The 27,096-nt window shown below is 55.6% G+C and overlaps 1 protein-coding gene across 6 annotated transcripts in view; it reads right to left on the bottom strand.

The window, feature by feature from the left end:
* Window positions 1-3,317: 3,317 nt before the first annotated feature.
* RAB11FIP3 (RAB11 family interacting protein 3) overlaps window positions 3,318-27,096 on the bottom strand; it is a 75,053-nt gene continuing 51,274 nt past the window's right edge. For 5 of the 6 annotated variants that reach the window (XM_032125920.1, XM_032125922.1, XM_032125923.1 and 2 more), the window contains 11 exons: window positions 24,569-24,742; window positions 20,173-20,307; window positions 17,052-17,087; window positions 14,470-14,563; window positions 12,905-13,008; window positions 10,615-10,755; window positions 9,701-9,782; window positions 7,851-7,988; window positions 6,761-6,916; window positions 6,261-6,401; window positions 3,318-5,573 (listed from right to left, as the gene is read on the bottom strand). In XM_032125920.1, the coding sequence (XP_031981811.1) occupies window positions 5,460-5,573; window positions 6,261-6,401; window positions 6,761-6,916; window positions 7,851-7,988; window positions 9,701-9,782; window positions 10,615-10,755; window positions 12,905-13,008; window positions 14,470-14,563; window positions 17,052-17,087; window positions 20,173-20,307; window positions 24,569-24,742 (1,315 nt within the window). In that variant the 3' untranslated portion in view covers window positions 3,318-5,459. The remainder of the gene's footprint in view (window positions 5,574-6,260; window positions 6,402-6,760; window positions 6,917-7,850; window positions 7,989-9,700; window positions 9,783-10,614; window positions 10,756-12,904; window positions 13,009-14,469; window positions 14,564-17,051; window positions 17,088-20,172; window positions 20,308-24,568; window positions 24,743-27,096) is intronic. The other variant, XM_032125921.1, reaches the window with a different exon arrangement.

The following is a 27,096-nucleotide window of genomic DNA, read 5'->3' as shown; positions in this document are numbered from 1 at the left end:
AGGTCCCAGGCAGGCTGGGGGGCCCTCCCAGGCTCTGGTGGCGGGGAGTTTCAGGCACACTCTCCTCCGCAAGTTCTGCATCACCCAGGAATTTCCAGCTTGGAGCAAGAGGAGGACAATGGCCTGAACAGGCAGAGCTGCTGTCGCTGTCTCTCTGCTGGGTGTGGGGTCTTTGCTGGGGTGTCACCACCCTCCGGTGTGTCCCTGCCAGGGTTTGTGTCTCACGCCGCAGCTCCTGGACCCTCCCTGGGGATCGCGCTCGCCGGGAGCATCCCAGGTGCTCCTGCCCACGGCAAGTGCCACAGGGTGGCACAGGCAGCACCCCGGGGTGAGGGTCTGCACTGGGGCTGCCCCCTTAGCCCAGGGTTGGGGCCATCCTCCCTCCCAGCCCGGCTGCCAAGGGTTAACCCCATCCCAGCCCCGTCCCGGGATCGGCAGCAGATGAGGAAGGGGAAGGAGCTGGAAATGCCTTCTCCACACAGGGTCCTCCTGCAGCAGAGCTCGGAGCACATTCCTGCCGCGGATGGGGCAGGCGGGACACGGCCATGGAGTCCTGTTGGATCCAGCCCTGTTGTGGGCACACAGGACATGGCCAGGGCACGTGGGACGTGATCGTGGTGGCCTTGGTCGTGGCCAGGCTTTGGGGGCATTCAGAAGTGCCCTCTGGCTCATAGAACCACAGGGTTCTCGTGGTTGGAAAAGGCCTCTGAGATCATCAAATCCAACCATTCCCCCAACGCTGCCAAGGCTGTGCCCCGTGTCCCCAAGTGCCACATCCACTGTTAAATCCCCCCAGGGATGGTGACCCCAGCACTGCCCTGGGCAGCTGTGCCAGTGCCTGACCACCCTTCCCATGAAGGAATTTCCCCAATATCCAACCTAAACCTCCCCTGGCCCAGCCTGAGGCCGTTCCCTCTCCTCCTGTCCCTGTTCCCTGGCAGCAGAGCCCGACCCCCCCCCCGGCTGCCCCCTCCTGTCAGGGACTTGTGCAGAGCCACAAGGTCCCCCCTGAACCTCCTTTGCTCCAGGCTGAGCCCCTTTCCCAGCTCCCTCAGCCTCTCCTGGGGTTCCAGCCCCTTCCCCAGCTCTGTTCCCTTCCCTGGACACGCTCCAGCCCCTCAGTGTCTTTCCTGTCATGAGTGGCCCAGACCTGACCCCAGGATTTGGGGTTTGTCACGGTGCTGAGCCTCTGAGCTGGGTGGAAGACCTGGAGCTGTGCTGGGACCAGCTCTGGAGCTGTTCCAGAGGATGCAGAGACCTTCAGAGCTTTAGGACTTTTCTGGAGCAGTTTTGAAAAGGCTGGAGAGATTTTAAGCCGTTCAGAGCCCCTTTCAGAGGAGGTGCAGAAGAGCTGGAGTGCTTTGGAGCAGCTCTGATCATTTTTTATGAGTTTTTGAGCAGCTTTGGAGCCGTTTCAGGGTTGCTTGTGCCCCTCTGATGTCATTCCGAGGGGGTTTAGGGTGGTTTCAAACTGAGTTTAGAGATGGTACTAAAAAGTTTTAACCCTGTTGAGAGGTACATGAGGAAGGTGCAGAGGGGTTTCAAGGGCCTTTTGGAGGCTGTTGGGGCACTCGAGGAGTTTCACAGCTGCACAGAGAAGGCTTGGAGAGCTTCAGAGCTGCCACGAGACTCTTTCTGTGATCCGTTTTGAGCTATTTCGAGGAGTTTTAGAAGAGTTTGGAGAGCTTCAAGTGCTACTCCGAGGCAGTTTGAGCATCTTGGTGCCTTTCAGGGCTGGTTGGAGCACGAGAGCTGTTTGAGCAGTTCAAGTGGCTCAGTAACGGCCAGAGCACCATCCTTCCAGAGCCCGAGCTGCTCAAAGGTGATTTACAGCTCCTTGAAGCCACCCAGCACCACAGAAACACCCCCAGAGCTATTTACTTCCCCCATTTCTAGAACACCTTCGAGACGCTGGAGGTCGAGATTCCAGAGGAATTTTTTTAAGGATGTTTTAGAGGCTTTTAGGGAAATCTTTGGTGCACTCTGGAGCTGCCTGGAGGGTGTAGGGCAGTTGGGAGTGCTACAGAGGTGATTTACAGATGCTCAGGGATGCTTTGGAGGTGCTCAGAGATGTTTTAAGGCAGCTCAGGGATGGTTTAGAGCATATTGGGGGCAGTTTAGGGCAGCTCAGAGGTGATTTGGAGCAGCTCAGGGATGGTTTAGAGGTGCTCAGGGACATTCAGGGCAGCTCAGGGATGGTTTAGAGGTGCTCAGGGACTTTCAGGGCAGCTCAGGGATGGTTTAGAGCAGCTCAGGGACAGCTCAGGGCAGCTCAGGGATGGTTTAGAGCAGCTCAGGGACAGTTCAGGGCAGCTCAGGGATGGTTTTAGAGGAGTTCAGCGATATTTTAGAGCAGTTCAGAGATGTTTTGGAGGAGCTCTGGGATGTTTTACGCAGCTCAGGGACATTTTAGAGCAAGTCAGGGACATTTTGGACCATGTCAGTGATGTTTTGGGGCAGCTCTGGGATGTTTTGGAGCAGCTCTGGGACATTTTAGAGCATGTCAGGAACTTTTTGGGGCAGCTCTGGGGCTGTTTTGGAGCCTCGGTGCTGCCCTGAGCAGTGTGGAGCAGTTTGAAGCCATCTGGGAGGTTTCAGAGCACTCAGGGTGTGTCAGTGCCTTTCTCCAGCTCTGCTGCAGCTCCAGGGCTGCTCGGAGCAGTTCAGAGGAACAGTCTGGAGCCATCCGGAGGCACAGCGGGAGCTGGGAGGGGATTTTGCACGTTCAGGCCCTTTGGGGCGACTTAAAGGGGTGGGGAGGGGTGGAGGAGGCTTAGAGGGGTGGGGAGCAGCTTAGCAGGGAGGTGAGGGCGTTTAAGGGATTTTTGGAGCAGTTCAGAACAGCCGAGTGCTCCCAGGGGGCTCTCCCGGTGTGAGGGAAGGGAAAGCTCCGTGTTCCTGCCTGGAGCAGACCCAGAGTCCCTGTCCCAGCCTGCCCAGTCCTTGGGCAGCAGGATCTGCTCCGACGGCCCCTCACCCCACCGGGACCCTCCAGGAAGGTGAAGGGGGAATTCCCACATTCCCACCCACACAGCTGGGCCGGCTGGGGAGATTTTGGCTCCCTCTGACCTTGATTCCTCTGGAATCAGCAGGGTCCAGCCTCCCTCATCCTCATCCTCATCCTCATCCTCCCCAAATCAGGGCATTCCAGCCAGGTCCAGCCTCCCTCATCCTCATCCTCATCCTCATCCTCATCCTCCCCAAATCAGGGCACTCCTTGGTGCTGGAGCATTTCCACTCGATCCAGCCCCACTGGAGATCCAGCACTCGGATCCTTGGGATGCTCCAATCCACCTCTGTGGAAAAAAAGTCTCCGGGCAGGAATAGTAACAGCTTTTAATCCGACAAGAATTGATACATCAGTTAAGACAATACCATTTTTGCCTCTTTTTGGGGGATTTCCTTCACATACCGGTCAGGAAAGAGGAACATTTTCGGGATGTACAGTTTTTGTTTTGTTTCTGTTCTTCTCTCTCTGTAGGGACTTTAAAGCATGGTGAATGTGCAAGTCAGTGCTTTTTGTTTGCTTAAAACTTTTTTTTTTTTCCCCGGTGCTTATTTACAGTTACAGTACCTCTGTGAGAGCGACAGGAAAAAACAAACGATTGTTTGAGACCTGGGGATCCGGGATCCCAAGTCGAGAAAGGCAGATCTCCAATATTTATATATTTATACATATATATATATATATATATGCTTTTGTGTATACACAGATACATTTCTCTCTTCTTTTGAAGTATTAAAAAAATGGATCAACCTTCATTCTATAAAAATACCTACTCTACAAGATAGAAAAATTTTCCCTCTCCAAGTATACACTGATTTACACCCAAAGCTTCTCTGGAAATGTACATTACGTGGCTTCTTCCCGCGGCCTCGGGGCAGGGAGGGAGGCAGGGAGGGAGGCAGGGAGGGCTGGGATGCAGGAGCTGCCCCGGGGTTTGGGGCTCACCGTGGCCCCCCTGCCCCAGAGCAGGGGCTCTGGGGGATGAGCACCCGGAGCTGACGTGGCCGTGGCTCGGCCGGGTCCCCCGGGATAAGGCGGTGACAGCGGCCACGTCTCCCCGGGCAGGGTCACCCCGAGGGCTGGAGGGGGTTTGGGGAGGAGCAGGCACCCCCCGGGATCGCTGCGGCTTCTGCTCCCAGGCCGCTCCGGCATTCCGAAAACCTGACAAGCAGGAAGAGGAGGCGCTGGCTGAAGCCAAGCCCTGGGATTCCGCTGGCTGCCTCCTCCCGGGAGCCCAGGGGAGCAGGGGCCGAGCGGCCGCTCCCGGGGTCACGCTGTGCCACGGCCGCTTGTGCCAGCGAGCCCAGCGCTGTCTGATGTAAACATGGCTTTTGTTTCCCAGGGAGCTGCCGCGGTGCTCTCCGGCTCCTCTCCCCCTCGGCACAGAGATCCCAGCCCGGCCGATGCCAGGGATGAGCAGGGAGCGCGGGCACGGCGGCCGGAGCAGGCTCTCCCTCCAGGGCTGCAGCGATCTCCAGCAGAGCCCTGCTCCGGCTGGCAATGGGAGCTGTCCCCGGGCCAGGGGCAGCTGAGGTGGGGAGCTCGGGTCTCTCCGCGGCAGCTCCCACAGCGCTGCGGGTCCCTCGCCGGGACAAGGAGAGGCGGCCAGGACCTGGTGAGGAGCCGCAGCCTTGCCCCGGTGCCACACAGAGCCCGTGTGTCTGTCCCCAGCTGCGCACGAGTGACAGCTCCCCCCGGAGCCACCTCAGCCCGGCAGGAGGAGGGAGGGAGGAGGAGGGAGCGGAGCCGGGATGCCGAGATGTGCCGACAGTGCAGCAGAAATAAATAAGGAGGCAGGTGACCAACTGCGCTCACGCCCTGTCCCCAACGCTCCCGGGCTGCCCCTGCAGCCCCTGAGGGCTCCGCACGCAGCCGGCCCCAGCAGGAGCACGGGGCCAGGATGGGCTGAGCCAGCGGGATGAGGACATTTGCATTAAGTTAATTAAAAAAAAAAAACCAAAACCCCAAACCAAAACCAAACCCCAACCCTGTGCGAGTCCGGGACGCGCTCCCCTCGTTCCCAGCTCTGCCCAGCAAGTGTGTCAGGGACACTTTGGCACAGCAGACGCTCGGGCTGGGCAGGGCAGCAGGGCAAAGGCAGCGCCGCCGCTTCCATCTCCATCCCGTCCTCCCGCGGTTCGGAGCAGCCCTGGGATGGGCCTCGCCTGTCGGGACAGTCCCCAGCGTCACAGGCACTTCCCCCAGCGTCCGCTGCCTGAGCTCCTTCTCCACGTTCCCTTTCACCCTCCACAGCCAGAAGGGCTTCAACGTAACGGAGTCAGACAGCAAAGCCTAGCTGCTGGTTTTCCTTTTCCCTGGTCTGTGGCTCAGTCACCCCCGACCTGAGGCTTCCTTGTGCCTTCATCAAGAGCAAAGACGTTTGGAGTCCCTCTTCATCCTCTCAGAGCACCAAATCCACCCGACGAGCGCAGCCGGCGGCTCCCGGCCGCCCTTACTTGACTTCCAGGATGGAGGGATTGGTCTCCATGATGGCCACGATGATCCGGTCGATGTAATCCTGCAGGCGGAAGTTGATCTCCTCCTGCTTCTGGATTGCTTCCATGAGCTGCAGGAGAGGGAGGAAAGGGAGGGAGAGGTCACCGCCTGACCCTGCCGAGGGCTTCCCGTGGCTCTGTGCCTCCATGGGTGTCTCCCTGGAGTGGGATATTCCTGACCCTGTTTAAGTGGCCAGGGAAAACTGGTTCTGCTCACTCCTGTCCTTCCTCAACCTCTCAGCCTGATGGAGAGAGCAGAGAGCATCTCATCTCCACTGGATCCCCAAAATTTGCAGGTGTGTTTTCCCACTTGCTGGGGTGTTAAAGATTTAATTCCAGTTCTTGTGCACAGGCTCAGCCACCCGTGGTTGGCGTTCAGGGAAGTGGAGATCTCCAGGGGGAATGTCCTGGCTCCCAGGCATTTTAAGACAGCTCTGGCCAGATGGACACAGCCCGTGGTGGCTGCAGTGTCCTGGGAAGGGGAAGGCTGTCCCAGGGCAGGCAAAGCAGAGCTGCCAGAATCAGCAGACGGGCAGGGAGCAGCTGCCCTGTTCCCAGGAAGAAGGGCTGGCAGGCAGGGTAAGCCCTGCGAGCTCTACAGATAATTGTGTGGGGATTTCTTTGCTCTTGTCAGCTTTCAGGGGAATTTTGGGAATGGGCTGGGCCACAGACGGGGCACATCAGCCCCTCCCAGGCCATCCCAGGTGGAGGCACCCAGGAAGGTGCAGCCTGAGCCAGCAGCTCCTCATGGCACGTACCTCATCTCTGGAGACAGAGCTGATCTCTGCTGCCAGGGACTCAGAGAAGGAGGCTGAGAACAGGTTCTTGGCTCCCTGGATGCTCAGGTTGATGATCTGCCCGTTCAGTTCATCGTTCTGCTCCTTCAGGTTCCTGTTATCCTGTTCACACACACAAACCACACGCTGCTGGAGCCCCTGGTGCTCTCAGAGCTGATCCAGCTGGGGAAAGGCAGGGGCTTTCACCCTAACACAGCTCCCACAGTGCTGGGAACAGCACATGGGCTGCTGACTCCATCTCAGCAGAGCCTGGAGAACCTCTGGAAGCATGAGATACCCTGGGGAGATCCAGGGAACACAGCAGAGAGAAAGGCTCCTGCTGTCCCTGAGAAAGCACTAGCCTTCCTCTCCCAGGACAAGGCTTCTGGATCCACTCCATCCCTTGGGACAGAACCCCTGCACCTTGCTGGTCCTCCCTTGGTGTCAGGGAATTGCTTCCCTGCCAGCCCAGCTCTCCCTACCTGCTTGAGCTGCTTGATCTCCTGCTCCAGCTCCGTCTCCCGTGTCCTGCTGTTGTATTCCTGCAGCCCCATGCTGCTGCTCCGGCCCCGGCGCTGCTCCGCCTCCAGCTTGAACAGCTGCAGGTGCTCCAGCTGCTTCCTGAGGTCCTCGATGAGCTGCAGAGCAAGGCAAGGGGACAACTCAGTGCCACAGACCCCGGAGATCCGGCAGCACCCTCTGGATGTGGCTGGTGTGGGAGCAGCTCCAAGGATTGCTGCAGCAGGATTGCTGCCCAGAGAAGCTGTGGCTGCCCCTGGATCCCTTGGACGTGTCCAAGGCCAGGTTGGATGGGGCTTGGAGCAACCTGGGACAGTGGAAGGTGTCTCTGCCCAGGGCAGGGGGTGGAAGGAGATGGGCTTTGAGGTCCCTTCCAACCCAACCCATTCCATGATTAAATTCCTTTCTGGGGACACTTGGTTTCCCCTTCGTCCCTCACACCTCCGGCAAGCAGGAGATGAGGAGCTCTAAAATCCATGAGCACAGCCCTGGAAGGACCTTGCTGGAGGGCCAAAGATGCTGGCTTTGGGTCTGCAGCAGCACAGACCCCTCAGCAATGTGGGTCCCTCCTCAGGCAGCTCCCTGGGTCCCCACCTCGCCCAGAGCCCTCAGTGACACCACAGTGACACCAAATTCCCATCTGGGCTCAGAGCTCTTCTGCCACCCCAGCCAGCCCTGCTTGGGCCTCCAGCTGGAATCAGCAAGCACAGGTGATGGGAGGCCTGGGAGATCCTGCTTGCAAGCACTCAGCTCTCACCCCCTGTCCTCCTGCCCGCTGGCTCCAGGTGCCTCTGGCACTGCTCCTTCCAGGCAGGAAGGGCAGGGGCCAGGGTGGCACAGAGCCCTTGCAGGGACAACGCTGGATGAATTTCAGAGCAGCAGAAGTGACTGAGGTGCTGCAGCTCAGCTGCTGAACCCCCTTCCTCTGCCCAGGAGGCACCAACTGCTCCAGTCACACCCACTCCTGAGGTCACTCCCTTTTCTGGAGAGGCTGCCAAGGCCAGGCTCCCACATTTTGGGGACAGGGCTGTGGCAGGCCCAGACTCTGCTCACCTCCTGCGTCGACTCCTTCTCCTTCTGGAACTGGTGCCTCTCCTGACTCAGCTTGTCCCCCATCTTCCTCTTTTTCTCCTGCTCCTCAGTGAGCTGCACAGTGAGGTCCTCGATCTCATCCAGCAGCTTCTGCTTCTCCTGTAAGGACATGGGAAGCCCCAGTGAGGGGGCCTGGCCCGGCTCAGCGCTGCCGGGGCCATTCCCGCTCGCTCTGCAGGGAATGCTCCTCTCCTGAGGCACAGGAATGCTCTGCCTGCTGGGATTTCATCTGCTCAGGGCACCAGGGCCCGAGGCTTTGGCAGCCACACACCAATGCAGCGCTGAGGGATGGCTCCAGAGTAAATCCATGTGGATATCCACGCTTGTGCCGTTTTCTGGGAAGCACGATGCTGCTGTGGGATGGGCTGGGAGGGACTGGGGCTGGCACGGGGGCTCTGGGCCAAGAAGAGACATTAAATCATAAGGCTCCTTGTGTCTGGATTTCAGCAAAGTCCTGAATCCGAGATCTTTACTTCCCTCGTGGATTCAGATATGAAAGGTTTGAATTGAGGGCTGATCCAAGAAGGAACAGACCAGTTCAAGCCAGGATGTCAAACACACAGCCCAGCTCTGTTCCCCTCTCATCCTCAAAGCCTCAGCTGAACGTTTGGGATGCAGGTGAAGAGGCCAACAGGCCCTAGAGCAGCACCTTCTGCCTGTGACCAGCTCAGCCCCTCCCCAGGCTCACAGCTTCCAGTCCCATGGGAAAGGTTTTGGCTTTCAGAACTCCCCAAATGCCACAGGACCCCCTCCAGTGCTGGTGATGGATGGCCCATGGCACACAGGGCTGAGGGGCAGCTCTGTGGGGAGCTCCAGCTGCTGGCTCGGGGGTGTCCTGCTCCATGGAGCAGCACCAAAGGCACCACACCAGCAGGAAAGGCAACACTGACAACAAAATCCTGATTTTTGGGCACTGGACGAGAGAGCAGCTCACCAGCCAGGCTTCTCCTGGGCAGGCAGGGGCAGTGACTGCCCCTCCTGCTCCTCCTTCATCCCATTAACTGTGGGGAAGAGGAGAAGGGCTCTGCATGGATCAAACCCAGCCTCTCATGGCTGAACACACCACGGCAGGGAATTTATCCTCAGAGCCACCAGGGCTTTCCTGCCCCCAGCCTCAGCTGTGCTCACAAGGTCCTGGCAGATGAAGACATCAGGAGGGATGGATCTGCAGTGCTCTCCCGTGGGATTAAACATGGATAAAATACCTCAGGCCCTTCAGCTGGCTGAGGAGGTTTGATTTCACTTCAGTTTTAACCTTAACTCTGCCCCAAGCTTGGCAGAGACAAAATGCAGCCCCCGTTCCAGGTGTCCCACCTGTAACCCACACCATCTCTAAAGATGAGGCTCTTGCCCATGCCAAGGAGCCTCGGGAAGCCTCCAGCCCTGCACGGCCTTGGATCCTGAGCAGAGTGACAGGGACAGGGGCTGGGAGGTGACACGGATCTTTGAAAACGCAACTTGCAAACCTCAGGACACGGGGATGGAGCATCCCTGCTCCTTCTCCTCCTCCCCTGCACTGGACTGGCCCCAGGGATGGGGACAGGGATGGGGACGAGCTTCCACAAGAGGGCACGAGTCCCCTCCCGAGCAGCCACTGCCACAGGGAGATTTATCAGGGTTTTATTCCCAGCTTCCGGGCTGAACAGCGGGGAACTGCAAGGATAACTGTGGGATAGTGCTGTCCAAAGTGGGGTCTGCAGCACCTGGGAAGTGGAAGCAACTGGTTTGTCACATTAAATGGAACTCATGGTCATGGAAATTCATCCCGAAGCCAGAATTTCATCCCAAAACCAGGCAGCCCCTGGCCTCACCTCCTCAAGCCTCTCGATGTTGGCTCTCAGACAGGGGACACAGGACCTCAGCTCGCTGTTCTCGTCATCCAGCTGCTGCAGCCTGCAAAGGGAACGGGTGTGAGACTCATCCCAGCATCCCACGTGGCAGAGAAAACATCCCCAGGAATATTCAACCAAATGGAAGCCAGCAGGAATTCATCTGTTCAGGGCAAAGCCTGAGATTCCCACTATCTCTGCTGCCAGGGGATAGAGAGGGGCATCCACACGGTCCTGCCATGCCCTTCTCCATCAGGTCCAATGCTGTTCCTTATTCCCAGGGTTTTATCAGTCCCTGGACAAGCCTCAGCAGCAGAGACATCAGAACAGGGGGTCAGACAGGGCTTTGGCTTTGCATTCCCAGCTAAAACCCCACTGTCTTCACCTTTCATGGACTGCAAGGGACAGCAAAACATCCTGGGAAGGCTGGAAAAGCCCTGTGAGATAACCGAAACCTCTCCCAGCCCCTTTTTCCTTTGGGATCCAACAGGGAGCCTGAAGCACCCTGGCTGGGACACTCTGCCCTTTGGGAAGGTTCTTCTTTCCCAGGTATTTGCCTGTTTCCATCAAGGTGGAAAACATCTGGGCATTAGAAGCACTCCAAGGGGTCATTTATGGGAAGAAGCATCAATAAATCCCCTCTTCATTCCCACGCTGCAGGGCAGGCACACGGATGAAGGATGGGAGCTAAACCTCAAATGCATCAGAGCAACTCAAATGAAGAATCCAAGATTAGGTGCATGGGCCAAAGGTGGAAACAGCCCAAACACAGGGTTTGTGGTGACTGTAGTCACGCCCTGAACCAACTCACGCTCCCTGCCTGCCTCCCCTGTGCCCCCAGGGCTGCCTGGGCACACATTCCAGGCTGGCTCCAGGAGAGCTCCCCCCAGCCCCACCTGGCCTGCAGGTTCTCGATCTCTATGCTCTTCTCCCTCTCCATTTTGCTGAGCAGCTCCCTCTGCTTCTTGATCTCCTCCAGCAGGGTCTGATCTGCCCTCAGCTCCTGCTCCTTCAGCTGCTCCTCGAGCGCGTTTGCTCTGCGGAGAGGAGGAAGAGGGGATTAAATTTGCCTTAGGCCCACTGCCAGCAGGCTGCCATCCCAAGGGAGGGACCAGACTCTCTTCCCAGTCTTTTTCCCAGCCCTCAGGTGAGCTGGGAGAGGCAGATGGTAAAACAGAACAAGCTTCCAGGGCAAATACACCAATCACATCTCAAATAGCTTCGCTGCATCCCAGGGGGAGAAGCAGCACCTTTTCCATCAAAGGTTTCCCAAGTCAGATGCCTTAAGGAACCCAAGCATTTTATTCAGCTTCCAGCCTGGGAAAAAAGTTCATTTTTAATTGTTTTTCAATGTCTTCTCTGCATTAGAATTATTTCCAAGTGCAGCCACACATACACACCTCTTAATGGGAATCTCAAGAGTCACTGAGGTTGGAAAAGACCTTTAAGATCATCTAATCCAAACATAATTCCCAGGGCTGTGGTTCTACCTGCAGTGGCCATGGCAGAGAAATCCTCCTTCAGCTGTTTCCAGCATGAAGTGGTCTCACTGCTCCGAGAAAAGGCAACAGCCCCAATCCTTCTTTTCACTCTCTAGTGATCCCAACAAAAAATAAGGGATCTGCAGGTCACCCCTCTCTGTGTCAGCAGAACTGCAGATCACAGAATCCCACAATGGTTTGGGCTGGGAAGGACCTTAAAAACCATCCCATCCCATCCCATCCCATCCCATCCCATCCCATCCCATCCCATTCCACCCCCTGCCATGGGCAGGGACACCTTCCACTGTCCCAGGCTGCTCCAAGCCCCAGTGTCCAGCCTGGCCTTGGACACTGCCAGGGATCCAGGGGCAGCCACAGCTGCTCTGGGCACCCTGTGCCAGGGCCTGCCCACCCTCCCAGGGAACAATTCCTTCTCAATATCCCATCCAGCCCTGCCCTCTGGCACTGGGAAGCCATTCCCTGTGTCCTGTCCCTCCATCCCTTGTCCCCAGTCCCTCTGCAGCTCTCCTGGAGCCCCTTGAGGCCCTGCAAGGGGCTCTGAGCTCTCCCTGGAGCCTTCCCTCCTCCAGGTGAGCACCCCCAGCTCTCCCAGCCTGCCTCCACTATCCCAGGTTGCTCCAAGCTCTGTCCAACCTGGCCATGAACACTTCCAGGGCTGGGAGCTGGAATTCCTGCAATGGCTTTGCCCAGGTGAAGGCCTTTGCCAGCTGCTCCCACCCCTCCCCAGCACGGAGCTCACCCAGGGCTTTGCTCCACTCCGAGCTCGCTGACACTTCTGGGCCAAGCTGCTGAAGTGAAAACATTTCCCTCGCTGCTCAGTTTATCAGGGCTTAGGGAAACCTTTGTTTGAGTGGCTCAGTTCCCTGACACGGCTGTTACTTAACAGAATTACAGCCCTAAAGATAAACCCTGCCGGGTTTATCTGCCCAGGGTATGGATATGCTGCAAGAGAGGAGCCTGCCACATTAGCACACACGGCTGGGACCCAGCAGGAGGCAAGCCTTGGAGCTCCAGAGATCATTTGGAAGGGGCAAAAGGAGCAGGAAAATATCACAAATATAAATATAAATATAAATATAAATATAAATGTAGAAGCCAAGACCCAAAGTTCCAGAGATCTTTTGGGAGGGACACATGGAGCAGGGAAGCACATTAAAAAACAACAACAACAACAAAAACAAACAAACAACAACAAAAAAACCCACCAAAAAACCCAACAAACAAACAAAAAGCCCCCCAAAAAGCCCATCTTGAGTGGGAAGGGAGCCACAAGGATCATCCAGTCCAACCCCTGGCCCTGCACAGACACCCCAACAACCCCACCCTGGGCATCCCTGGCAGCGCTGTCCAAACGCTCCTGGAGCTCTGGCAGCCTCGGGGCCGTGCCCATTCCCTGGGGAGCCTGGGCAGTGCCCAGCACCCTCTGGGGGAAGAACCTTTCCCTGATATCCAACCTAAACCTCTCTGACACAGCTCCAGCAATTAAAAACCACGTCTAAAAACCACCAAAAGCCAAGTGTGGAGCTCCAGAGAACTCAAACACATAAAATATAAAATCTACATGTCACTGTGTCCTGCTCTCAGCTGGGACAGAGCCAATATTCCTGCTGAGGGCTGTGCTTTGGATTTGGGAAGGGAGCTGGGCCACGTGGAGGGGGAAAGGCTCCCCAGGTGAGGCTCCTACCTGTGCACCAGCTGCAGGTTCTCCTGCCGGAGGCGGCTGTGCTGCTCCCCGTTGGCAGCCGTGTCCTTCTCCAGCTCCGTCACCCGCTTCTCCAGGAACACCACCTGCCAGCAGGGACATGGATCAGCCTCTGGGCATCCTCAAACCCAGAGCAGCCCCCACACCATCCCTGAACACGGAGGGTTCCCACTGGAATCGGGCAGCTGTGCCTGGATTGAAAGCATCCCTCTAAAACACCCTTTTGCACCCTGCTTTCCCAGGTTTTGATGGCTCCTGTGTACCAGTGTGGGGTCAAACATTTCACTCTTTCTTTTCTTCAACCCTTTCCTGATGACATCCTAAAAGGAGGCTGGAGGGAAAGATCCTGGTGGATCTCCAGAGCTCCATGTGCAGCCCTGGGGTTGGATAATTCCCCACTGTCTGGAACAGGATGGAAACTCTGGATTTACAGATGGAAGGATCAATACCAGCTGGTGGGGAAGGACCAGAGGTGAGGCTCTTCTCTTCATACCTGCAGAGGGTTTATTCCAGCTGTATTTGCATTTTATTCATTCAAATCCCAAATAAAGCAATCCTGGGGGAGCAAAAGTGAGCAGCATGTCTGGAAAAGCCAAACCGTGGCTCTGGGAGAAGGGCAAGAGACACAGCTCATTAAAGAGGCCATGCAGTCACACAAGGCCTTTCCCAGCAGTGCCTTTTCCATCAAAGGTTTCCCAAGGCAAATGCCTTAAGGAACCCAACTATTTGATTCAACTTCCAGACTTGGAAAAATGTTGATTTTGATTTATTTTTTAAAGGTCTTCTCTGCATGATAATTATTTCCAAGTGCAGCCACACACACACACACACACACACACACACACACACACACGTTTCTCTTTCACATGCAGTTCCTCAGGACATTCATATTCCACAGCTACAAAGCCATTTCCAAGGAGTTTCAGGACTGCGGTAGACATTTACACAATCTTAGCTTCTTCTCCCTGTTTTTTTTAACTAGGGACACTCAAACAAAATCTTTCCTGTGCTCCCATCTTCTCCTACAACTCTTTTCTTGTAACACCCCAGGAAACCCCATCAGCACCAGCACAAAATCAGCACGAGCAGAGTGTGCCAAGGAGAGGAAGCTCCCGTTTCACACTGGGTGGGTTGACTCAGAAAAGCAGAACTCGAGAACATCCTCTTGTGTGCAGGAGAAGTGAAAATGCTGCCTGTGAACAGCCCATTCCTGCTCCCAGCACTCTGGGGGAAGCCACTGCCCCCAGAGAAGGATCCAGCGTCACCTCGTGACCCAGCCCAGCACCTGCAGTGGTCTCCTCCTCCATTCCCTCCATGGGAAGGGGCTTCCTCTGTCCCATCTTCGAGGAGCTTCAGCCTGATCCTGCCTGGGAACGTGGGAGCACTGCAAGGCACTGAATCCTGCAGGGTAACACGGACAGCGCTGCTCCCACCTTCTCCTAAAATCCTGTCCTCTCAGGAACCTCAGGAAACCCCAGCAGCACCAGCACAAAACCAGCTTTATCCAGACCACACGGGCCGAGGCAAGAAGGCAAGGAGACCCTCACCTTGTCCGTGATGTCCTCGTCCGTGCAGTCCAGGTTCTCCCGGTAGGATTCCTCCATCACCCCCACGGCCAAGGAGCTCGTCTGGTGCAGCTGCCTGAAACAGACACAAACCACCCCGACCCACAGCAGCACCGGCATCAGCGCCAGCAGGACCATGGGGACATCAGGGGACAGCGCTGGCCACCTCCCGCCCTCCTCAGCCTCTGCCAAAGGGATTTATCCGTGCTGCTCCTGGGAATGCTGGGTGTCCCCGGCACAGCAGCCCTTCCCCGCACCACGGGGCTGTCCCGGGAAATCCAGCCCCTCGGAACGCCCGGACAACAGACGTGGACACGCTCCTGGGACTTCACACCGGGATCATTGCTCTTGCTCTTTGGAATGGGAAGAGATAAGAGCTCCCTCTTGCCACTTTCCTTCTCTAGCACGGTCCCAAGGCCGTGGGTTATCCAGTAAAGGCCAGAGTACTCCCAGTGCTGATAAGGCTGGGAAGAAGTGGGGGTGTAAGGAAAAGGAGGGGGGGCAAACCCCCCTGAGGCTGTTGTGACTCCCCCAGGCCAGGGTGAGCTAATCATTAACGAGGCCTCGTGACACCGGTGTCCCCGGCTTTGTGACGAGCTAAAGGACACCCTGGGAGGGGCTGGTTTGGGCTTCACCCCCGGCAGGGCTTCGGATCGCTCTGGAGAGCGACTGCCACGGGAAGGGGGGTGTGTTCCAGCCCTGGGACCCCAGGCAGGAGGAGAACACTCTGCTCTCCTGTTCTGAGCAGGAGATGGACGACAAAACCACGGAGGTCTCTTTAAACCTCAGTTTTTCCTAGGAATTTGTACCATTGGCTCTCGAATCCCTCCCACTACGCAGTGTGCTCATGCCAGGACTCACTAAGCACAGCTGACATTTACCAAGAGACCACAGCCTGATTTTGCATCCTCACCCTCGGTTTATATTTAGATTTTAAAGTCTCAGGCACACTTGTCATTTAAATTGTGCCAAGCACAACAGGGCTTAAGCAGCTGAGATTTCTTGGCACGAGCAGAACCCGCATAACAAAAATGAGGAAAGAGCCCTTACCGAAATAAAATCAATTTTCTAAAAGCAAATGTTTTGGGATTATTCACTAATTACAGTATCTGTAACAAAGGGTTTGCTTTGGGCTGAGCTTACGGATCTGGCTCGGCAAAACCCCGTTATCTCCCTCCTATCACAAACCAAACCCGACTGCTCTTGAATTAACTAATATTTACCCAAGCCCACACGTCCCTGCCTCAGAAAAGCAAAGGGCCAGGAGGGCTCAATCTCCCATAAGACAGGGTATCTCCATTCCCAAAAATTTAATGCAAATCCTCCTAAAATTATCTGTGCCAGGCATGGGACAAAAACTAAAACAGGAAACCTGGGGACAGGCTGCTCCCCTCAGCCCTCTTTCCTGCCAGTGTTTTTAACAAAGCTCTAGAAAGTGAGTGGAAGTAGGAAATGTAATATCAAGGATCTGCTTCCTTTCCAGGAGGGGGAATTGTGCCAGGGGAGATCGCTGAGTGCAGGAAAAATGGAGAAAGGAAAGGTGTGAGAGCACAGTGGGAGGAAGAGGTGCAGGGAAGCTGCTTGGGTCAGCACAGGGAGCAGAGTGCCAGCAACAGGAACATTCCCAAACTGAGCTCCCTGCTCCTCCACAGCGTCCCTGTCCTGCTGGAAACCAGCACAGAGAAATCCAACAAGTGCAGAGGGAAATCTCCCTCCTGAGCGTGGCAAAGGCAGAACACAGGAGGTAAGACACGGCTTATCCTTAAAATCATGATGGCATGGGAACAGGAGGGATGGGGGAGCTGGGAGAGGACAGGTGAGCACCAGGGGACATGGAGAGGGGAGGGAAGGACCCCCTGCTCCAGAGATCCACAGCAAACTGCCTGGATATATCCAATATATCCAAAATCCCTGCAGGGATCACAGTGCCCATAGGGAAAAGGTGACTGACATCACACCAAGTGGTAGTGCAGGACAGAAACAGCACAGCATTAAACCTGGGCTTAAACCAGGGCTAAACCAGGGTTAAACCATTAAACCAGAGTTACCTGCAGTCTACCCAGATGCCCCAGAGCCCCTGACTGAGCAGGGAGAGCTGCTCCCACAAAGGCAAGTGCTGAGGGTGACACTGAGTGAAGTAAAACAGGACCAAGAGCTCTCTAAGGTAGCTGGAAGTTTTGGGGTGCCAGAGAATCCCTCCAGGTGAGGGCACTGACTGGTCTGGTCTCTTGGAACTCTACAGACGTGGTGATACTGGGAAGGGGACACCCCAGAGGGATATGTCCTTCTAGAGGCTCCTTCCCTCCTCCATGTGCCCCCTGCTATGGCGCTGGCAGGTCAGAGCAGGAGGAAAGACACCCCAACTTTTTCCTGGAAGGAATCAGGTTGCCAGCAGCCTTCACAAGAGAGAAACCCCCATTCCAGGAAAAAGATACCAGAATTAAACCCACTTTTCCCCAGCACTATCCAGAAATACAACTCTCCAAGCTTATTTTTGGGTTTTCCTTTGGTGGAGCCGGCAGCTCGCGCGGATCAAGCAAACAACAACAGGAGGATGAGCTTACCTTGCCACCTTCTTGCTGGAGAGTCTTTTATTTGGGCTGCAAAATGAAGGAAAAACAGGAAAGAGTTACAAAAGCTGACAGTGGAGAGCCAGGGAAACAGGAAACTGCAGGGACTCCGGGGCACATCCTTTGCTCTGGCAGGGAGCGCCCTTGGCATGCACCCCCAAACCCCTGGGAAGGGCAGGAGAGGGGCCACTCCCGTGTGGAACAACAAGGAATAACAAAGCACATGGAACAACGCCGGAGAAGAGCTCGCTGCCCCCCGCCACACTCCGCTCTCCTGCTGATCCTGCCTGAAAACCGATCCCCAAGGAAAGAGCTAAGAATAGCAGGGAGACTGGGGGGGCTTCAGCCCGGTGCTGATGGCAGATTGAGCCACATGTCCTGCACCCCACGGCACCCCGGGCCTCCCCTGCCGGCCCCAGAGCTCCCACGGACTGAGGACACAGAGCAGCTCCTGCCTGCCAGCGGCACATCCATCCTTCTGCCCTTCCCACAACCATCATCCCGCTGGATCAACCCATCCTTCTGCCCTTCCCACAACCATCATCCTGCTGGATCAATCCATCCTTCTGCCCTTCCCACAACCATCATCCTGCTGGATCAATCCATCCTTCTGCCCTTCCACAGCCCCCATCCCACTGTTTGGCTGTGGATCATCAGGGAAGTGCTGCCTGCTCGTAGCTCAGAGGTTTAGGAGCTGTTGGTGGTGTCCCTGACTGGATTTGGAGCATGGCGCTGTTGCAGTGGCTGGGGAGGGGGATGAAAAGGGATCTCCTTTTCCCAGATAACCGATGGAGATCACTGCCTGGATCCATGTCTGAGCCAGCTGCCACCATACCATAGCGGTCAGGACTCAGTGTCACCACAGGACGAGCAGCCAAGGGCTGTGTCACCATGTCCCAGCCCCTGGGGACAGGCTGCAGGCTCTCCCTGCTGAGAAAAACCAGCCTTTTCCAGAACCAGCTCCTTGCTAAGATGCTCCTTCCAGTCTTCTGGTGGTGACTGGTGCTGGGGAAGTGGGCAGGGTTTGGGTCTCACTCCTCATCTTCCACCCATGCCGGTGTCACACAGATGCCACCAAATCCTCTCTGAGCAGGGACAGCTCCAACCCAAGAAGCAGCAACTGCATTCTCTGAGGCTTAGCTCAGTTTTAGGAAAAAATAACAAATAAAATCATCTGGGAGTCCACTCCTGCCTGGAGCTGCAACATGAGTTCTTCGAAGGAGTGATTAAAAATAGCTCAGGACAATTTGCTTTGTAAAGTGACCCCCAAACCTGCCTGGGGGTGTTGTCAGGGTGACCAGCTCTCGGGTCAAAGTGCATCCTCAAATTCCACATTTCCAGGGAGCACAAGAGCTGCTGCTGGCTGGGCTTCAAGGCTGCTCGGCGCCCAAGGCGGGGAGGTCAAGCCCCGGTGTTTGCCAGGAATTGTAAGGAACGGCCCCCAGCACTGAGGGAAAAATGTTTTCCTCTGGAAAAAGCTCCTGGGGAAGCGACGGCACCTGCAGAGTCCAAAGGCTGAGACACCAGCAAGGGCACTGGAACAAAACAGAGGCACAAACCACTTCATCCCAAGCTCCTGGAGGATTCTTCCCTGCTTTCCCGTGCTGTGGGCTCAGGAAGCAGCTCCCCAATGCTGGGAGAGAGCTCCCCAGTTTATTCCAAGGATAAAACACTGTCTGTGTGCCCGCAGTTTTTAAGGGTGAGGCTGTTCTGGGGTGCTTTGGGCTTCATCCCAGCTGCCAGGATCCCCTGGAGGAGGTGTCTTCGGGCTTGTCCCAGATTTTGGTCCAGTTCCTACTGCTCTGGGACTTGTCTCCTGCTCCGAGGGCCTCACGTCAGTGGTGATGCAGGGAGGAACAGCAGGTCCTGCGTGTCCCACACGCTGCACAGGACATCCCCCAACCACAGCACACAGAAAGAGGGCATTGCCCCTTCCATAAAGGCCCTTGGAACACATTCCCAGTAAATTTGTCCTTGGGAAACCCTCAACACAGATGAGGAATTGCACCTACTCAGAGGACAAATCAAAGCCTAGGAATTCCCACAGGACAGAGAAGCTCCACAGGAAATCTCACCCATCGCAGGAGGCTCTGAGGTGTTAGTTCAGCTTTGCAGGTAAATTTGGTGGAGAAAACCTGAAATGCAGTGGGGCTTCCAGGGAAAACCGGTGTTCTCCTTAATGACCTGAGATATTAATGACCTTAGTAACTCTCGTAACCTGAGACCCATCACTGACCCTCAAGGCCTCCAACAGCAAAGACAACTATTTACCCAAGGAAAAAAAAAAGGGAGGGACATATGTTTTTCATTTAAAAGGATTAAATTCAACCTCCTATTTGTTTTCCAGTTCTCTCCCCATAGCCCAGGAGTGCACCCAGATCACACTGTCCCTGCAAAGGACACTCAGAGACCAAGAACCAGGTCTGAAGAGGCACCTCAGCCATGAGAAGAAAGATTATCACCAATGCCACCATCCTTCCACCCAGCGGGCTGCAACCAGCTCTGAATGAACAAATCAAGAGGCAGAAACCCCTCTCCACTTGTCAGACAGCACATCCAGCTGCTGGCTGGGAGATTTCCAAAATGCCATTCCAACTCTCCTGATGTTCCTGGTGTCTGTCACATCTCCCCGGCCCGCGGTGACACCGGGGTGGGCAGGCAGTGGGTGAAGCTGGGTGAGACAAGATTTTACTGCTGCCAAGCCATGTGGAGCAGGCTGATGCCCTCAGGTTGCTCCTCAGCAGGAGGATGGGCTGTCCCTGCCCTTCCAGGCTGCCCTTCCACAGCATTCCCAGTCTTTCCCTGGTGACAGAAATACTGTACACGGCCAGCTCGCGGCTCCCAGGGGAACCCACCACGCACAGCATGCAAAGGGCAGGAACGCTCTCCTTGTCTGCCAGCCCCCAGGGCCTGCATTAAAGGCACCTCCTGCTCACCCTCCACGAGGTCACCACCACCTGGAGCAGCCACAGAGGCTCCCGTGGCCGGGTGAAACTCATCCCCTTTCCCCCCCCCAAGCGCCGAGTGAGGGAAAAGCTGCGCCGGACAAGGAGAGCGTTCCCAGCCAGGACATCATTCCCCAGGCTGAGATGGCCACACACACGAGCCCCGTTACCTATTCATTTCAAGATCATTCAGGCGAGCAGAAAGATCCTCGAGGCGGTTGATTTGTTTGTGGCACTGGCTACAGTAAAACTCAAAAGCTTCATCTGCGAGAATGCTGTGCAGTTTCGCAGCGAGCGGATTGGTGCTAGAGAGATCACAAGGGTCATGTCAACAGCACAGAACGCACAGGGAGCGGCTGCAGCCGTGGCTTCCACAAGCTCAGGGTCCCTCAAGGCGGGGGAATTGTTGGTGGGAGAGATGGAATTTGGATTTAAAAAGTCAGGGCAGGTTGGGTCGCTTCCCACCATGATTTAATTAAAGGCAATATGGGGTTGCTTATAATGAGATATAGGTAATTTAGAATTTAGAATAGTTTAGAACAATGTGTGTAGCTAATTGATAATTTATAATTGCTCAATATAATTTATTATAGCTGATAATTAGCAACACTTCCATCACCATCCTCCCAGAGACTCCCAGCAGCTGAGCTTGGCCCACATTTCCAAACCCCTGAGCCAATCTCAATCCCCAAGAGCCCAGGGCAGGTGAGGTAAGTGCTTCCCACAAACCTACATCACTGCAAAGTTTATTTTCCAACAGGATTTTCCAGGCAGTCTGTCTCAGGAGGCTCCTGGTTTGCTTCAGTAAGTGCAGGATGAACTTGCACGCTGCAGGACTGGGTGCTGTGAGCCAGGGCTGAATCTAAGGGGGGTTTAAGCTGGATTTTAGGAAAAGACTCTTCCCCCAGAGGGTGCTGGGCACTGCCCAGGCTCCCCAGGGAATGGGCACGGCCCCGAGGCTGCCAGAGCTCCAGGAGGATTTGGACAGCGCTGCCAGGGATGCCCAGGGTGGGGCTGTTGGGGGGTCTGTGCAGGGCCAGGGGCTGGAGTGGATGATCCCTGTGGGTCTATTCCCGCTCAGGACATGGTGTGATTCCATGATCCTTTGGTCAGTGTCCCGTTTTCCAGTGGGATGCTTTAAAAGCAGAGCAGCTGTGCTGCTGCAGACCCACCATTAGTAATGCACAGAGCCAGATTTTCACTGCAAACAGCTTTTAAGCTCAGATGAAATGGGCAGGTGCAGTTTAAGCCCTCTCTCCTCCCAAGTAAAGCCCAGAGGAGCCAAGCAGCAGTGCTGTGTTCCTGCAGGGAATGCCATTTGGGAAGGGCCATGGGGGTCTATAGGACTTCCACAGCTTGGGAAGCTGGGAGACACTTCCTCATGATTCGGGCAGGACAGACGGGATCCTGAACAGCAACTGGTTTGTGTTAATTTGGGGCCAAGAGACTCCACAGATCCTTCCTGTAGGAAAATGTGCTTCTGGAAGCCACGGGTGTGAATCAAAGGAAGGTTAAATAGTGAAAAACCAAAGCAGTTCCATAAGAGAGACAGGTAAAGGTGTGAGCCAACACAAGCAAGATAAACCCAACAGGCATCCAGAAGGGGCAGTGAATCCCAGGATACAGAAACACACCAGCAAATCCTGGCCCGGGGATGTGCAGAGCTTGGGACATCCTGAGGGTCCCCTGGCTCAGCCCCCACCCCAGGGTCAGGCCCAGGGTCTGTGCTGTCTGTACAGTATTTCCCAGCCCCCTCAGACAGGCTGGACACCAGCAAATGCCAAATTATCATCTCTTCCCATTCCTGGAAAAAAAAAAATTCAATTGCAAACCATTCCCCCTACCCCTGAGGGCGGGTCTGGCCCTGGGATAACCCTTTCCCTGCAGCAGACAGGTGGGTGGCTCAGGGTTTGTGCAGGGAAGAGGTGACAGCAGCTGTGTGGCACCTGGAGGAAGGGATGTCCCTTTTTGGGGTGCTCTTGGGTGCATTCCCTCCCCAGGTGGTACAGCCTGGGCTAGGTGGGAACCCAAATTTCACCAGCATTAATCAAAATGAGAAGAGAAGTGGGGAGGAGAAGCCCCAGGCCAGCCTGGCAGCTCCTGGGGTGTGTGCAGATCCTCCTGGCCTCTGGCTGCGCTGGTTCCCTGCCCGTGCAGTGGGTGAGAGCTCAGCCCTGCGGTGTCCCCACCCACTCCAGGATCCTGATGGGTCCCTTCCAGCTCAGCACATTCTGTGGTTCTACAATTCAGAGCCTTCCTGTGCCTCCCTCCATCTCCTGGAGCCACATTTGTCTTCCACAGGTCCTCGGTGCTTCCTGGTGGCTGGGATGGGCACAAGGAGCTTTCCCTTTATTTCCCACCCAGAGCTGCAAAGAGGCTTTTCCTACTGCATGGATACACAAGGGAAGACCCAAGAGGAGGGACCACAAACAAACATACAAGGACTGGGCAGGGAAGCACTGCATCCCACAGTGTTCCCTGGAGGCTCCTGGGGTTTGTGTCAGTCTTCTCGAGCTGTGGCAGGAGAATTTCTGGACATTATTCCCACATAGAGACTCTTGTGGCGTGCAAAGAGTCTGTGGGGGTGTGGCCCTTTACCAGTGACGCTGTTTGTATTCGAAGTACAGCCAGAAACCCCACTCAGCCTGAGGCAGGGGCAGCCTGTGGTTCTTTCAGGTGTGTTTAAACACCCTGGGGCTGCTCAGGCATGGAATGGTTTGGGCTGGAAGGGACATTAGAGCTCATCTTATCCCACCCCATCCCAGGGCAGGGACACCTCCCACTGTCCCAGGATGCTCCAAGCCCTGCCCAACCTGGCCTTGGACACTTCCAGGGATCCAGGGGCAGCCACAGCTGCTCTGGGCACCCTGTGCCAGGGCCTGCCCACCCTCCCAGGGAACAATTCCTTCCCAATGTCCCATCCAGCCCTGCCCTCTAGCAGTGGGAAGCCATTCCCTGTGTCCTGTCCCTCCCTATCCAAAGTCAAGAAGAGCTGCACAGACTCTGGGAATGTTTAGGGAAGGACTTCACACACACAGCAATAATCCGAGGGGAGGCTAGACCTGAGAGGCATGAGGAAATCCTCCGGCTCAAACAGCCCCACATTCCTGACTCCAGAGGTTTTGCAGGGTTTATCTCCAGCCTGCCTCCCCAGCAAGCCCCAGCAGAGAGTCTCCAGCACAAACCACCACAATCTGCGTGGCCACGTGCCCAGCGAGCCCCTCCCAGCATAGGGGAGATGGGATCAGGTGTGGATCAGATCCAAAGACAGAGCAGAGCAGAGATGGTGCCCTGGCAGAGCAACACTGGAACACCGGGAGCGCGGGCAAACTGGGAGCTCTGGCCTGATGTTTAAGGAAAAGTTGAAGTGATTGCAAAGCTCCTTTAGCTGGGTATTTTCTTGCCAGGAGCCTCCTGGATGAGGCTGGCAGCTCCTCTTCAAGGGAAAATGAACACCAAGGCTGGGTTTTAATCCGAGAGTTCTTCCTATGCCACAGCACCAGCACAGCCAGCCCTACATTCCTGCATGGATCAGGACTGTGCCCTTCCCACTGCAGGGTATCCCAGTGCTGGAGCACCGGTTTCCTAAAGGAAAAGGTTGGGAATTCTTTACAGCAACTCTCCTATTTGCAATTAACACCTCCAACATTGCTGCTACACCAGCCAAAAAGAAATGAGCCCTGACGGGCTCTTCCCTGCCAGCCCTGAGCAACCAGAACTGTCCAGACTCCGTGAAGGGGTTTGGGAAGCTGGGAGAAAACAGGAAGACAGGAAAAACAAAAGAAGTTTTGAGAAGTTTACACGGCTGCAGAAAGGCACAAATGTGTCATTCCAAAGAGAAAAAAGTGTATTTTTGTGTTTAGCACGGGTGTATGGCTGGCAGGGAACACTCCTGCCCTGTGCAGAGACGTGCTCCCAAGGGAAGAACACATTCCCTGTCATCCCAGACACTTTATGGGCTGCAGCACGGGATGATATTCCAGTTTGTACTTATTTTCCTTAGAAAGTGAGCATTGATGGGGTTTGTACCACCACACCAGCTCCTCAGCCCACCCTGCTCGGGCTGGAAAATGGACTTTTCCTGGTTTCAGACCCTAAAGCAAGGAGGAAATGCCACAGACTGCTTCCTGATCTACATATCCTTAGAGAAGGAATGCTGCTGCAGCTCGTGCAAATCCAACCAGACACTGCAGCAAAGCCCAAAATAATGAAAGAGGAAAGAAAAATAAGAGCCATCCCACAGGATCAGGGCTAAAGCTGCAGGTGGTTTTCTCTGCTGGAAGGTTCTGTGAGGAGCCACATCCCTGACAGGAGCGGGAATGTGACTCTGGAAAAGCAGACAGCTCTTCCACCTCCTGCTGGGCGTCAGCAGGATGGGCACTGACCAGGGAAAGGAAACACTGAGGGAGGGAATTCCTCCTCCACTTCCAAGCCGATTATCCCGTTGTATCCAAAGCTTGCCAGGCCCTCTGCCTGGCAAATCCCAAGGAAACCCCGGTCCCACAGAGCAGAGTGAAGGCACCGAGTGACTGCCCCTGCTGGAGCAGCACCAGGGCCGGGCATTACCTGGGAGAGAGGAAGGAGGAGCTGCCAAAGCTGCTTTCCCCATTACACAAAGGGTCTGGGAACAGATCGGCCTCGTTCCCTTCCCCGTAATCCTCGAAATGCTCCTCCCCGCTGATGACGGTGACGATGGAGTGGCTGAGCTCGGAGCCCAGGGCCAGCTCGTGGGGATGGGATCTGTGGGGACAGACAGGTAGATGTTAGAGGGGGAGCTGCCACAGCAGCCTTTCCATTGCATCCAGGACATCCCCTTTCCCAGAGTGCTGGGGTTGTGTGCACAGGATTTGGTAGTGGAGTGGATTCTCACACACAGTGCATTCTGTGAGAGGCTGCTGGAAGCTGCCCCCATGTCCAGCAGAACCCTTCTCTGGTGGCTCCAAGATGGACCCACTGCTGGACGAGGCTGGGCCCGTCAGGAATGGAGGTGATGGCACCTCTGGGCTAACAGATTTGAGAGGGAAAACACAAAAAAGTGATGGGGCAGCTGGAACTGAGTGCAGAGAGGAGTGGGGTGAGAACATGGGAGAGGAACAGCTCTGCAGGGCAGGGCAGGAGGGGCAGGAGCTGCTCTGGGCACCAGAGCTGAGATTGTCCTGAGATCCCTGGGGTTGCCCTGAGATCCCTGGGATTGCCCTGAGATGCTGTGGGGAAGCCCATGGGGAAGCAGCAGTGTCCCTGCAGCCTACAGAGGGCAGGGGGTGCAGAGGTGCACCTGCAGCCCCCGGAGGAGCCCAGGCCTGGAGCAGGAGATGCCTGAGAGGGGCTGTGAGTCCATGGGAAGCTGTGCTGGAGCAGGGTCCTGGCAGGGACCTGTGGATCCATGGAGAGAGGAGCCCATGCTGGAGCAGGGTCCTGGCAGGGACCTGTGGATCCATGGAGAGAGGAGCCCATGCTGGAGCAGGGTCCTGGTCGGATCTGTGACCCTGTGGGGGACCTGGGCTGGAGCAGGCTGTGCCTGAAGGACTGACCCCATGGAAGAGTGACCCACAGTGAAGCAGTTCCTGGAGAACTGCTGCCCGTGGGATGGACTCAGGTTGGAGAGGTTCATGGAGAGCTGTCTCCTGTGGAAGGGACCCCACACTGAGGCAGGGGAAGGATTCTGACTCCTCTCCCTGAGCAGTGGCTGGAACAATGTGTGATGAACTGACCATAACCCCCATTCCCACCTCCTTGTGCCACTGGGGGGAAGGAGGGAGAACTGGGAAGGAGGGATGATGGGGGGTGAAGGCGTTTCTAAGGTCTTATTTTACCTCTCATTATCCTGCTCTGATTTTATTAGTAATAAATTCAACTAATATCCCCAATTTGAACCTGTTTTGCCCATGATGGTATTTGATGAGTGATTTCTCCCTGTCCTTATCTCAGCTCATGAACCCTTTGTTATATTTTCTATCCCTGTCCATCTGTGGAGGGCAGGGACAGAGCAGCCTTGATGGGTTCCTGGTGTCCCCAGGACCCACCAAGTGAGTGATGTGTCCCATTTTGACAGAGCAGGACAGGACAGGAACAGCTCAGGCACCACTGGGAAGTTCATGGTGATTTTTTTCCCCCTATAAACCAAGTTTTTCCATTGGCAGCTGCACCACAGGATCTGGGGGCACTCAGGCTTGCAGGGCAGTGCCCAGGGTTGGTGCCAAACCCTTGCTCGACTAAAAGCACGGCAGAGAAAGAGCTGGGCACGTCCCAGACACATCCCAAACGCTGTGAGCTCCACAGCAGCCCGTGCCAGGCTCACACTTGCTTGTTGCTGCCTAATCCTCTCAAGGGCCTGGAGTTTAACCCCATAACCCCGGCGGGATTGGTGTCGGGGAAGGGTGGGTTCAGGCAGCTGGGACAGACCCCCAGTAAGACAAAGGAGTCCTTTGCCTGCTTTTCCTGCTGGGAAAAGGCTGTGTGTGACAATCCAGGAGGGGGGAATGCTGCTCTGTGTGGTTTTAGCAGCGGATGCAGAAGGCTGGAGCGTGTGAAGCCTCAGTGCAAACCCAGAACACACCCAGCACAGGCCCTGGGATGTCCCTTGCTCCTGAGGGGACACAGCCCAGCACAGAGTCACTGCTCCTGGAAGAGTCTTTCCATTGCATGGAGCCACCAGAATCCTGGAATGGTTTGGGTTGGAAGGACCTTAAAGCTCATCCCATCCCACCAGGGACACCTTCCACTAGCCCAGCTTGCTCCAAGCCCTGTCCAGTCTGGCCTTGGACACTGCCAGGGATCCAGGGGCAGCCCCAGCTTCTCTGGGCACCCTGTGCCAGGGCCTCCCCACCAAGCCAAGCCACCTTTCCTGCCCAGGACTATGGAAGTTTTCAAATTAAGCTGGAGAAAAGGCAGGGGGGATTTGCAACAACCAGGCTGTGAAAGCAGCCACGGGGCTACGAGCCACAGGTCTGTGTTTTGGGGGGTTTAACAACTCCCTCCTCTCCAAAATTCTATGCTAAAAATCATAATAATGCATTATTACAGAAATTGGTATTTCAGGTTATGCCCTCATCTCTCTGCACTTGAAGAGAGGGAAACGGGGTATGAGCAGATTG

Source organism: Corvus moneduloides, chromosome 16 (assembly GCF_009650955.1).
Source record: "Corvus moneduloides isolate bCorMon1 chromosome 16, bCorMon1.pri, whole genome shotgun sequence".
NCBI classification, from domain to species: Eukaryota; Metazoa; Chordata; class Aves; order Passeriformes; family Corvidae; genus Corvus; species Corvus moneduloides.
This window is presented reverse-complemented; position numbering and strand designations above follow the sequence as displayed.